A 14240-nucleotide genomic window follows, 5' to 3' on the forward strand; every position below is an offset into this window, starting at 1 on the left:
CATAGTTACAATGCGTGCTGATTTATACAATGCTAATTAATATATCATAGAAAACATTAGGTAGATAGAGTTAAAGGGGACATAGAGCCCACCGACTATCCCATCCAAACTTCACACTACTTCAAAATTTGGGAAGTCCCCACCCAATGCACCCATTTTTTTAAAATTAAAATACGTTTGTAGCTCACTTAAAGTCCCTCTGGGAAGCACTCTTTGTAGCAGCCATATTGGAAACTGTACAAATTGCAGATAATGCACATAATGGGCATCAACAGAATGCATAAGAGCAGTGAGCTTGATCTCATCTCCTACCAAGGTGATCGAATGAGAGTTGGCGTATATTGTTTCATTTTGGTTTGCTTATTTTCATTAATAATGAATGCAAGTTGCATACTTAGGGACCGATTCACTAACTTCGAGTGAAGGATTCGAAGTAAAAAAACTTTGAATTTCGAAGTTTTTTTTGGGCTACTTCGACCATCGAATGGGCTACTTCGACCTTCGACTACGATTTCGAATCGAAGGATTCGTAGTAAAAATCGTTCAACTATTCGACAATTCGATAGTCGAAGTACTGTCTCTTTAAAAAAAACTTCGACCCCCTAGTTCGCCATCCAAAAGCTACCGAAGTCAATGTTAGCCTATGGGGAAGGTCCCCATAGGCTTGGCTAACTTTTTTTGATCGAAGGATATTCCTTCGATCGTTGGATTAAAATCCTTCGAATCGTTCAATCGAACTATCTGCGCTAAATCCTTCAACTTCAATATTCGAAGTCGAAGGATTTTAATTCCTAGTCGAATATCGAGGGTTAATTAACCCTCAATATTCGACCCTTAGTGAATCGGCCCCTTAATGTAGCAACTTGCAATCTGTATTACCTTATGTGGCTTTCAGGAGTGGGGGCTGTATAAAATAGTGTTTCTACTACTGCTTTTTAATAGGTTCTTACCTCAAATTCAGGACTCAGTTTGATAAGGACGCTAGTCTTTTTGTCCCACATGAGGATCAATCCATTCTTAGCTTCGATCACAAAGTAGATGCCCATTCGTCTAATCTGGTATGGAACCTCGCTGCCAATGTCTCTTTCAATGATGTCAAAGCCTCCGTCACTTAGTTGCAGCTCAAAATTCTGTCAAATGTATGGATTTGGTGATTAATACATGTTAAGAAAACATTTCTCTTTTTTATAAAAAAAATCTCTTCTAAAAGGATTTAAATTTTTTATTTTCCTCAATGGACTTTTCTAATCAAAATATCAATACCTTCTTTAATTACTTTCATTCTGTGTATTTTTAACCTTACTCTACTTTTGCAGTTTAATCTGTTGAATAATTTGATCATTAAAAGAGGGCTGAACAACATTGTACTGACCCCAAGGAATACTTTGATAGACTTAGAGCATGTTGCACCAGTGCTGCCACATGGGATATTCTCGGTAATGACTCGGAAAGACCCATTTCCTGGGTTTGAGGCACAGTAGTCCTGAAAAAGAAAGAATAAATAAGCTGTAAATATATAAAATATTGAGCCGTCGATGTCTTATGCACCTCACCTTGTTTTATTCTCAAGATTTTGGAATTTAACTTAAGGATATTAAAGAACTACTGTATAAGAAGGCAAGGGGCAGAGATACTTTAATGAATTTCCAAGATTTTAGCATATCTGTACCTGGGTCAGTGTGTATTCACAGTCTCCACTGAAATCGAACCATTTGCCATCGAAGGTTTTATAATGGCCTTCCCCATACACAACGCAGGACCTGTGACATGCTTTATTTGTGCAATTCCACTTCCGATTTTTACAAATGCTGAAAGACAAATGTTAGTAATTATATTTCTGAAACCTTATGTCTGGTGGGCTGGTGTGTAGAAAAGAAAGATCGCTTATTTGAAAACCCAAAAAATGTATTACTGTATGTGACCATCCAAACTGCTGCCACTCACCAAGTATTGCAGTCTTGTTGAATAGTCTCTCCACTTTGGAACATTTCTCCATTGTGCATGCACGGACACTGCTCCTCAGGCACACAGCTGCCATTATTATTGAGTACGAGACCATCGGGACAAATGCAGCCAGAAGCGCACTGGATACTGATCTGTAGATACAAGACAAAGAGCAAATCAATTGTGTTTTGCTTTACTCAAGACTTAGGCTTGGGCAATCATCTCATTGCAAAGCTCCAGTATATTATAGTAGATTCTCACCCAAAACTCTCTAAACTCTAAAAGCTTAGTAATGTCAGACAATTTTCCAATGTTTCAATGTTCTCCTCCATTACTTTTAACCAGATAGCTTCTGCTCTGCTATTTTGTGAGTCGGAACCAGTAGCAGATAGTGTTTTTGATAGAAATGAAGTCATGAAAAATTTAGATTAATGTATATTGGTAAATAGTGCAAAATGACTGTTTTTTCATTATGGAAAAACCAGTTCTTGGGTGGAGATCCACCATAAACAAGGGGAACAATAGAAAACACAAAGTTGCTTACAGTACATTAAACAACTCTTTTAGCCACACACAAAACAAGCTGGATTTGCATATTTCATGTTCTACATAGCAATACACATTTTTTGGAATTAAGCACTCCACCCATTTCTTGCAAATTTTCTGCATTTTAGGCATGTGCCTCTGACTTTGTACATGAAACAAAGCCTGCTCGGGTTACTTACACAGTCCATGTCGAGGGTATGACATGTCTTCTGACACTCTGCCCCTCTGGCACCCATAGAAGCATTTGCACAATCAAAATACACCATGTTTTCAGGGCACTCTGCAAGGCAAGAGACATTTCATGATTCCGTTAATTGCTTGTGCTCCTTTTCCTACCCATTATTATTAAAAAAAATGATATAGCACAAATTGGACTTTTAAACCAAGTTATGCAATCTGTGTTATTGCAAGCCATCATATGGAGATCCAATGCTCCTATACTGTATGTATAAACAAACAAATGTGTTGTTGTGGACTGGGATATTACCTTAACCATTGTGGTGTGGTCATGGACAGTGCTGACAGTTATCAGAAACCTCTAAGCTGGGTAACCATGGTTGTTGGGACTTGGGTTTCGTTATGGGATCAGTAACTTGGAAATTCATTGCTAAATAGCAGTGTATATGGCAAGACCAATGGGTATATGCTGAGCTAGGGCTGGATCTAATTTTGGCTTTTCAACTTTATGATCATAACTTTGCAACTAAAAACCCCTGTCTTTGTTAACACATGCATTTGCATATCTACTGAATTACTTAGACAGGGGCCCAGGGAATGTGCACTGACCCATTTGGATATGCCAGTAGCACTTCCCTTATACTTATATATATTTTTACTTAGCAATGCGGGTGCTCCCACAACCCCCCTTGTGTATCTGGATCTAATTTTAGCAACTATATTTATCTGAATTACCTGCAAGACCTGGGTTTTTCCCAGCACATCGCAGTCTACCACTCTGGCATGTGCTGAAATAAAAATAAGAAGTATAAAAATGCAATTGTTTAAAAGTTACAATTCTTGAAGAGCCAGTAAATCATGGAGGATATAGGTACGGTACATGTTTGATCGAAATGAAATGCTTAGCTCTAGCAACTCCATTTACAGAGGCCTTATTCTTATGAAATTTGAATAGCGTAACTGAACCACCTGAAAATATATGATGTACATTACCTAGAGTTATCTTATTGTTTATTCTTTATGCTTAGGGAAAGACTATTATACCTCATTGGTTATTCTTAATGAACAAAAGAAAGGCATTCATAACAGAGAAATGGTGCCACCCAGTGGCAGATTATATATATGGAATTATACTTACCACATGGCGCCGTTATCATAAATGACCTCTCCTGCTGGCATTGGAGAGCCCTTGTAGTAACAAGGACATTTTTTGGCCGGCACACAGGAGCCACCCTCATCCAGAAATGTATCATCTGGACATCCACAGCCATCCACTGGAGGGAAACTGACACTGCAGGTGGGGTCAGGCTCACTCAGAGAACGGCAGGTTGACTGGCAGGTGCTTATGGAGTATTTGAAGGTGGTGTTCTTTGGACAATTCTTTGTATATTTGCCTAAAAGAACAGACAAGCAGAGCCAAAATTATGGATAATGTAGGTGCACGCTTCTTTGTGTACAATACGTGACTCTTCTCAGCTACCAATCTTCTATTACACACCGATAAAATGCAGAGGTGTTTCAGCTTGATGGATATCAATGTAAATTTAGCAATACAGACATAAGGTCTTAGGTGGGCAAAGCAAAACAGCAGCACTTCTTAATATTCAAAGTTAAGTAGAAATGAAAAAAACATCAAATAGTGGTACTTTAGGTATTGCCAGAGTGGTACACTTACCGCAGACAGTTGATCTCCATCCGTGCAGAGTTACTCCTTCGACAGCACAAGCATGGGCATAGAACGACAATGCTGCACATACACTGTCCTCACTCTTCTCATAGTTACAACTGTCATACATACAGTTCTATGGGGAGAAGAACAGTCTCAGTTCCTGCATAATTAAAGGAGGCTAAGCCCAAAGAGTGGCCTTCAGCCTATTGTACGAACAACTTCAATACCTGAGTGGCCTTCCAACCCTCAGAGCTTAGCTCAAATACTATTGCTACTGTTCATTATACAGTTGTGCCAGTTATTTGAATAAAAAATGTTGTTCACTTATTTATCCTGTTTACCTTTTCATAGAGTGTGGGATTCACAACTGCGTGGCAAGGGGCAAAGGGTCCATTGGCATCTGTGAGCATTGAGCACCAATACTGGGCATATTTCTCTGTAGAAATTAATTATATAAATAGAGGTTATGCCCATAGTATTTATCAAAGCTGTAAAACCAAAAATAATATTAATCCAACTCTATCCAAGCCCTATTTGTTGATATGATCTAAAATTGATGGGATCACTAAGAAAATAAAGAACCTAATGAGCAACCCTGAATGATCCCATGATAACAAGGTATTGGGAATATGGACCAGAACAGGATATGCGGAACTAAGACTTACCGTTCTCTACACTCAGTGAACATGGATTCTCATAGCTGTCTTTAACAGTGTCACAATCAGCTTGACTTTTCCACGTGTTCGCAAAAGCAGCGGCGGTGCCCTCCACAGCCCCACTCAGAGATCGGAAATCGTCCTTACGGACATTGTTAAAGTCTCCACAAAGACCTACAATAAAAAAAAGGTGAAGATATAGTTGAAGATGAAATAATAATTAATAGTCAATGTGCGTCATTATTTAGTTGACATTTACATATTAGCTGTCAGAAAATGCTAAAGCCAATTAAAAATTATTATTGTAACAGCAGTTTTTCCATCTGAAAAAAACTTCTGCTTATTAGGCAATAGCAATGTCTTAATATGTCTTGCTGGTATAATGCTTAAAACATATGGATCAGTTTGTTCCTCTCACCGCATGTGCTTCCTTGGTATGTAGGATCCAGGGTCACATGGAGCTGCATAAGTGGGTTAAGCTGAATCTGAATTTGCAATCCACTAAAGCTCTGAATGATCAAGTAGAAAGAAGACGCTTGGAACACGGTAAGATTTTCTGAAAAATACATAATGCAAACGTTACAGCCTTTATTCTAATCTTGGTTCATGTGTTACACAATGTTAATGAATATTAAAAAAGGAAATAAGGCTAAAAAGAATGACTGGGGTTTGAAGAAATGTAAGCATCTTATTGTATCTGCACATAGGGTAAATCATTCTATAGTTTGGGTAGGCATAGGTAATAATGAAGCATTCTTCCCTCTCATTTGACAACATTTTTTAATGAGCGTTGTCCCACTCCCAGTTAAATTAGCTGGCAAACATGTTTGTAAAGAAAAAGATGATGTTATACTATATATAGCAGTCTATGGAACCAACAGGCAGACAAGGGGAAGTAGCAATACTTTAATGTGCTGCATCCAACCTGCTCTCCTGCAACTTGACTATCTTGTTTTAAGTCATGGGTGTATAAACTCACTGGAGAGTAGACATTTTAACATAACTATATGGGCATTTACAGGGGCGTAACTACAGAGGAAGCTGACCCAGCAGTTGCAGGGGGGCCCAGTAAGTATAGGGGCCCCATAAGGCCCTAATTCATATACAATTTCAATACATAGTGGACAGTACAGGTCCACCTCTAGACATTTTGGGGGCCTGATAAATAATTTGCTGTGGGGCCCAGTAAAATCTAGTTAAGCCACTGGGCATTTATGACATTTGACTGTCACATAACATTTAATTTTACCTGTCGTCAGAGGGATCTGAGCATAGATTCCATTTATCAACACAGTTCCTGAAGACTTCACTGTGACAACCTGTATAGAAACACATGATAACATTTGGAAAACAGAAATATTTCATAACTATTGCATTAGAAATACAAATGACAAAAAAAAATGGGGTAAAACTTAACAGAACACTAATATCAGTGAGCCTAAATAAAGTTCAGTATGAACTTACTGTTTGTCCTTTGTCCAGGGACAAAGTGATGCTCTTCAGACAGGTCTCAGTATCGGTCACACCACATTTGCGTAGTTCCACCAGCGCTGTGAACATGTTTCCAGCACAGTCCTAAAGAAGACACCAGGTGTTCAAAAGGGCTTTTGTATCTGGAGAACTTTGATGGTCTATCTGTCTGTTTAGCTATCAATCTATCTTATAAATTAATAATACTCTAGTTTTAATTCTGATCAGTTTAGGTATTAAGTAAAGCACCTTAGTAAAGACATAACTGCAGTCTCCATGGAAATTGTAGTGGCTTCCATCATAGGTGTAGATGTGAGATCCTCCTTGAAGAGAACAATAACCAGGACATGGCAAAGCCTGACAACTCCATTGTCCTCCAACGCAGGTGCTGCATAAGAGAAAGTGTTATGTAGCATTTGTGAAATCAGTGTAGTCTTGTGAAAGTAGCAGGGCAACAGTGAAACTGACAGATATCTATGAGCCCACATAGGTTCATACCAGTTGCGGCAGTTGGTACTGTAGGATTCTCCAACAGCATAATTCTTATTATTAAAGGTACAGGAACATTCATTGAGGGGAACACAGCCTCTGTTGTCCATATCATCGAATACAGTTCCTATGGAGAATATAGGCAAATTACTAGAGAACAAGTTTCCACTGAGCAAATTCTCAGTAGATGTGGCAATTTTACTATAAACCAGCTGAGTTGAACTAGGCTTTAGTCAACATGGATCACTGGCTATGTGCTCAAATATTCACAGGCCTAGTGGATGAACTCTTGAATCAATAAGACAAAAAGTACCTGGAGGACAGAAGCAGCCATCTATGCAGTGATCAGCACAGGTCGTTTTCCGATCTGAATTGGAGCAAGTATCAGCACAGGGTGAGCCACATTCCTCATATGTCATGTTCATGGGACAGGATCTCTCTAAAAAAAGGAAATGTTTCTCATCAATGTGGGCATGACAAGGTACCGACTGTACAGATGCTGAAGCAACAAAGTATTGTAGTGTGACACCGTTGCATGGACCCTCAGAGAAATTAAAAAGTTGGCCATAGACCAATGGTCGCAGGAAAGATTGTGACATCTGTGGCCACCTTTAGCTTTGAATGCTATAATAAAGTAAATTAAGCAACAAATTACATTGTTATGCAAATATGGAAGTAGTTGGCAGCCTAATGGAATAATCACCCAGGCTTGCTTGCCCATGGTTACCATAAAGAATATACAGGGATTAACAATGATTAGTAGAGCACTTATTATTTGGATCCAGTGATGAAAAGCTATTATAACACTTACCACATATTAGATGGGACCTCCAATTTTGGGGTTTTCCACCTGCGTAGGCACACTGTCGGGAGTACTCAGCCAAGGTATCACACAGACAGGTGACATCAGAGGAGTTCTGGCAGTTGCACAGGTCCATCACACAGGATTCTACATATGGACCCACTGGGATGCGCATCTCACAATCAGCAAATGCTGGATTGGACAGCATGCGGGAGCAGGCCATTCTCTGGAAGGGCACAATATGGAGGTTAAACTTCCATCAAGACTAGCATAAAGAAATGATCTCATGCAAAAAGACAAGAGTTAAAGCCTATCTAGTAGAGTAGTCTTGTGTTTTAGGGAAGGCAAGATAATATGAAGATCTGCTTACTATGTAAGATCTCATCTATCAGTAAAAAGGCACCTTATAGTCACTACTTGCTCTAAGGTCCTTGTCAACAACCGGTCCAATGACTTATAGGATAACTGTAGCACTGTTTCTAAAAGTGATACATTATTCCTCTTAATACAATAATGTTTGCAATGCCATCGTACCAGATCACTGCAGTTTTTAGGTGGAGATGGTGTGACATCTTCACATTGCTCTGTGGGTCCATCCAGCTTTTGCAGGTTTCCATACTGCAGAGGTGACAGCTCAATGCCTAAAATAAATGAGCAAAATGTTTTTAGGGACCCACATTCTTTAGTTTATGTATGCATATATTTATTTTATTTCCAGCTCATCACACTAGGCTATGAATGTCAGAACGATGTGCAACATTTGCTAGATCAGTGATCCCCAACATGTTGCTCACAACCACTTGAATGTTGCTCCCAGTGGCCTCAAAGCAGTGGCTTATTTTTCTACCAAATAACCAATCACAGCCCTTACTTGGCACCCCCAGAAACTCTTTTCATGCTTGTGTTGCTCCCCAACTCAATTTACATTTGAATGTGGCTCACAGGTATAAACATTTTGGAGAACCAACTCTAGATGATCTGAATCAGTTTAATGCAGTAATTTAACAACAGCAAATAGAGACATAAGAATTCACAAGACCAAAAGATCACATTCAGGCATTAAAGACTCACCATTAGCCTTAAATGCATCCTGTTTCACCTGATTCATATTCCCACACAAGCCACATGTGCTATTAACATATTTGGGCTGCAGTTGGAGCTGAAGAACAAATCAAAAAGAAACAGTGTGAGAAATAAAAGGCAGAATAACAAATTATAAATATCATTATGTGTTGCATTATGTGTTGCATATACATGGCAGTATACCCCATGTGACCATATAATGATATATTGTTGGTATCTTGCATTTCATTGCTATCAAAAGAGGTTTCTGAAACCCAAAAACGTAATACTGAAAGTAGGAGATTTTATTTTCTTTCAGTACAGTACAGGTATGGGATTTGTTATCCAGATACCCATTATCCAGAAAGCTCCAAATTACAGATAGTCTCCCATAGACTCCACATTTTTTAGAATGATTTCCCTTTTCGCTGTAATAAAACAGTACCTTGTACTTGACCTAAACTAAGATATAATTAATCCTTATTGGAAGCAAAACCAGCCTATTGGGTTAATGTTTACGTGACTTTCTAATAGACTTAGGGTTTGAAGGATCAAATTATGGAAACATCCAATATTTGGAAAACCCCAGGTCCCAAGAATTCTGGATAACCAGTTCCATACCTGTACATTGCATTTTGTGTGTTCTATTTCAGTATGCTATGTAGTTATGTCTGGGTGTTGATATGAGGTACAGGTACTGTTTTAGAAGCAGGTTCCTATCTCCTGGGTGAAAGAGCTAATCGCCCATTTATATTAGAATAGAAGCTGTTAATGAGGAACACTTGGGGGCAGAGGTGGGAGCAATGGAAAATATAGCAGCCTTGATCTTTTTACTCACTGATAAAGCATCATCTTCATTCCACAAGAGGACCAGTCCCAACTTAGCTGCCATCTTCACATAGACGCTACTGATTTGTATATGCACCCCAAACTGAGTGTATGGCAGAGTAACGCTGCAAAATAATGTAGAAGTGTATTATATTTATCCTGTTAGACATCACACTGATATGTACACTGTATTTTGTCTGTTTTGGGATATGATAGCAATTTATTCTTCATAATAACTTGAGTAACAATTCGTAATGCCATCATAAAACAGGTAAGAGATACATTTCTCTCAGAGGGATCATTAGCTGTGATTATATTTCTATCTATGGTCTCTGCCTTACCTCTCCCCTCCTACAAGGACTTGTCCTTTCTTCAGTTCGATAACTAGCCCCTCTATCTTCAGAGTCACATAGGAAATAGTCGCCCTCTCTGCAGAAGTTGTGCGGCGGATCTGAATGTTGAACTCCTCATAATTAGTCTCGCAATGGGAGGCAAAGACGTAATTGCAGGTGCCAGGGAACTGAAAGATGTCTCCATCGAAGGTCTTGAAGTTGAAATTCCCCCACGTGCTGCAGACTTGGTCTCCATGTGCGGGGTTCATTCCTATTGCAATATATTCATTAAATAAAAAAAGTATTGGATTTATGTGGGATAAGTAAGAACTGTGACAAGAGCTCTGATAATGCTGGAAGCTGCAGGCCTGAAGGGGTGGGGCAGGGAGATCACATGGTGAGGAAGCTGTTTGCTCAGAGAGGTCAGGAGGAAGTGGAAGTGCATGCTGGGAAAGAGCTACCAGGAAAGACTTGCTGCAGTGTGGGCTGGTGGCTGCACAACAGAGTGGGATAAGCTGCGGCGTCCCCTCCATTTGGACTGTGATTCCTCAGAGCTGCACCCCATGTTATGTTACTGGACTGTTAATCTATAAGCCTGTTATACACAAGTGCAGCTGGAATTCTCACACTCACTTTCCCTCTTGCTGGACTGCCTGAGACTGGAGGTGAATCTTACTTTATATGAGAATCTGAGACTGAAGGGACTAGGCCACAAATATACACTGACTTGTGCTCCTGTTGAGCAGTTCTTCCCTACCAGATACATAAAGGGATTGTTTGTTATTAAAGTTTCCTTGTACTGTTACCTGCCTGTGTGCTTCTTATGTGCCCATAAACCAGTCCCGTGCTCTGGGACGTCACAAGAACCAGTAGATATTTTAGTATAATAGGTTAGGTGAGCCATTCTTCCATTTAAAAGGGTGGTTCCCCTTCAAGATAACTTTTAGTTTGTTACAGAATGGCCAATTCTAAGCAATTTCTCAATTAGTAATGATTATTTATTTTTTTTTAGAATATTTTCATTATTTGCCTTCTTCTTTATTAGCTTATTGCTAATTTTTATGACTCATCTTTCTATTCAGCTCTCTCCTATTCATATTCCAGTCTAATATTCAAATCAATGCATGGTTGCTAGTATAATTTGACCCCTCAATGGAGAGTAGCTAAATAAATAGCTAAATAATTCAAAAACTACAAATACAGATGCAAATTGTCTCTGAATATCACTCTCTACGTCATACTAAAAGTTAATTTAAAGGTGAACAACCTCTTTAAGGGTAAGCATTGTCATTCACACCTATTTACAGATATTCTCTAAAGAGTGTCCTTATTTTTCAAGTACAGGCAGTGTGGAAAAGGTAATATGGACATGTATGGGCCAATAACAGCTGCTCACTTGGTCCCTTTAAACCATGTCAGCAACTTGATATCTGAGTCACTTGATATCTGGCTTAAATCCAGGTTAATGAGTTCCTATCCTCTGTAGCAGTGATCCCCAACCAGTAGCTCGTGAGCAACATGTTGCTCTCCAACCCCTTGGATGTTGCTCCCAGTGGCCTCACAGCAGGTGCTTATTTTTGAATTCCAAGCTTTGAGGCAAGTTTTGGCTACATAAAAACCAGGTGTACTGCCAAACAGAACCTCAATGTAGGTTGACAATCCACATATGGGCTTCTAAATAGCCAATCACAGCCCTTCTTTGGCACCCAAGAACATTTTTCATGCTACTGTTGCTCCCCAACTCTTTTTACTTCTGAATGTTGCTCACGGGTTCAAAAGGTTGGGGATCCCTGCTCTGTAGGATCCCATAAGGTTCCACTCATTGGCCCAGGGGGGCAAAGGATTGGATATTCCAATTTGGCTGATCAAAAAAACTAAGGCAAGCCTATGGGGACCTTCCCCATAGGCTAACATTGACTTCGGTAGCTTTTAGCTGCCGAACTAGGGGGTCGAAGTTTTTTTTAAAGAGACAGTACTTCGACTATCGAATGGTCGAATAGTCGAACGATTTTTAGTTCGAATCCTTCGATTCGAAGTCGTAGTCGTAGTCGAAGGTCGAAGTAGCCCATTCGATGGTTGAAGTAGCCTAAAAAATACTTCGAAATTCGAAGTTTTTTTACTTCGAATCCTTCACTCGAGCTTGATGAATCGGCCCCTATGTTGGAAAACTCAACAAACGATTGAATCTAAACATGTTTGCCCAGATTTAGACTCGCCACCTATTGTCTATTCTTAATGAACTCCATATCTGGCTACACAATTCCACCAGCACTTCAACCCATAGCAACTCATCAGCCGTTAGCCTTAGCTAGTTGCTTACTGCAGTTGACAAAATAATACGGAATATAAGTTTCCGTTTTTGTGTATAGAGAAAGCTGGGGTTTTTCTAGTGGCAAAATGGAAGGCAATGTTTTCAATCACTGGTGGCGCTGGTTTTGTAGTAGAATAACTTTAGCAAACTGTAGAATGAGAGCATTGAATACTTATAGTTTTACATGAATAGGCACTAGAGACTAGAAAAGCGAGCAACCTTCTTTTTTTACTGTAACTTCTAGATGCTATTGTGTTGCTGACAATTCTAGAAAATACTTTAGTAGAGGCAGACAGTGTGGCAGTATAAGGGCAAATATAACGAGAATGGGCTATACATACAGTAATTTATGCCTTCATACTTTGCTTTACTGTCCTTTTAAGGAGTGATACATGAAATCTAAGCATTGCAATAAAATGTCTGTATGCTTCTGATATCATATAACAGAATGATATAGAAATGAGCTAGCTACCCTTCAATCCTTCAAAATCTTTCACTTTTTGACCAAGGTATTTGTCCTACCTGCCCAGAGAAACAAGAGCCAAAAATCAGCATAAGAATTGACTCACCTCGTGGGAGCAGATTTGCCAAGCAGGTAACCGTCAAGGTGCTCAGGATCCAGAGGACTGGACCCATTGTCCCCATATTGAGGACAGAGGAATCTGAGGAAGTTGCTTGGCCTTCTGTGCACTGCCTGGGTTTATATAGGGATGCAGCCTACATCTAAGTCAGGGAGTGGACAGTGGGGTCTTAACCATGATCCTAGTAATTACACCAAGCCTAAAACATTAAATCCTTAATTTCAAGATAGATCGGAAATGACTAGTCAGGATTACACTGATCCTGGATGGTATCTTTTGTGTTTCGTAAATCATAATCATTATAGGATTCCTCATTTTTAGTGTTGCTGTCCCTTTCAAAACGTTGTCCCATATTTTTACTATATGCCCTATATGCATTTTGGAGGAACAAAAAGTTTCTGGCAACACTAATTAAATAACTTTTTTTTATTCTACTGCTTTAAATTAGAGAATGCCCTGACTATAATGGCTGCATATGTTGTACAAGTGCTTATACTGTTTTGTACCCGACTGTCTTTTCTCTATGAGAAAACAAGACTGGATCTTGTACAGGTATTGCATCAGTTATCTGGAAACCCATTATCCAGAAAGCACTGAATTACAGAAAGGCCATCTCCCATAGGGGCAAATTCACTAACCTCTGGAAATTCGCCAGCGACGGCTTCACTCACATCACACACTTTGCCAGGCGAAAATGCGCCAGGACAACGCCAGTGGGAAGTTAAATTTCAATGGACGTATATGTTGCAGCAAATACATTACATTACACAAGCCCGGGAAACTTTAATTAAATAAAATAAAGTTGTTATATTGCCCTACACATGAGCCCAGTGTATAGTTTATGTGCCATATGTTAGAAAATGTAGGGGGGAAGCCGGGTACCCTAAAAAAATCTTTTGCAGCCTATCACCCTGGAAAACTGAAAAGTCGCCAGCATTTTTTTTTTCAATTTTTTTTGAAGAACTCCTATCTACTCTATTGCACTTCACCTGATCTGAGGTGGCGAAGGCAAATCTGGCGCAAGAGGTAACGTTCATTAAAATCATCATCTTAGTGAATTTGCGTAGTTACGTCCATTCGCCAGAACGAAAATATGCCTGGGGTTAGAGTGCGAAGTAGCTCTACAGTCTATCCCCTTCACTAATTGATGCCAGCGCCCGTTAGTAAATCAGCAAAGTCCCGAAATAACGCTACGCTGGTGAATTTTTGCCAGCGTTAGTCACTTTAGTAAATTTGCCCCATAGACTCTATTTTATTCAAATAATCCAAATTTAAGAAAAAAAAAAACAACACTACTTTGTACCCAACTAAGATATAATTGATAATCCTTATTGGAAGCAAAACCAGCCTATTGAGTTTATTTAACCTCTACA

General features: G+C 39.3%; 1 protein-coding gene across 1 annotated transcript in view; it reads right to left on the minus strand.

Annotated features, from left to right (window-relative positions):
* muc2l.L (hypothetical protein L homeolog) overlaps positions 1 to 12951 on the minus strand; it is a 35772-nt gene extending 22821 nt beyond the window's left edge. Inside the window, 22 exon segments of the mRNA XM_041589595.1 lie at positions 951 to 1130; positions 1373 to 1483; positions 1670 to 1808; positions 1945 to 2096; positions 2670 to 2770; positions 3403 to 3455; positions 3806 to 4061; positions 4343 to 4469; positions 4678 to 4772; positions 5002 to 5166; positions 5411 to 5548; positions 6242 to 6311; positions 6457 to 6567; positions 6712 to 6850; positions 6961 to 7078; positions 7265 to 7390; positions 7763 to 7979; positions 8288 to 8394; positions 8825 to 8912; positions 9654 to 9768; positions 9985 to 10246; positions 12856 to 12951. Coding sequence (XP_041445529.1) covers positions 951 to 1130; positions 1373 to 1483; positions 1670 to 1808; positions 1945 to 2096; positions 2670 to 2770; positions 3403 to 3455; positions 3806 to 4061; positions 4343 to 4469; positions 4678 to 4772; positions 5002 to 5166; positions 5411 to 5548; positions 6242 to 6311; positions 6457 to 6567; positions 6712 to 6850; positions 6961 to 7078; positions 7265 to 7390; positions 7763 to 7979; positions 8288 to 8394; positions 8825 to 8912; positions 9654 to 9768; positions 9985 to 10246; positions 12856 to 12931 — 2946 coding nt within the window. The 5' untranslated portion in view covers positions 12932 to 12951.
* Positions 12952 to 14240: the final 1289 nt, after the last annotated feature.

Source organism: Xenopus laevis, chromosome 4L (assembly GCF_017654675.1).
Source record: "Xenopus laevis strain J_2021 chromosome 4L, Xenopus_laevis_v10.1, whole genome shotgun sequence".
In the NCBI taxonomy this organism is placed as follows: Eukaryota; Metazoa; Chordata; class Amphibia; order Anura; family Pipidae; genus Xenopus; species Xenopus laevis.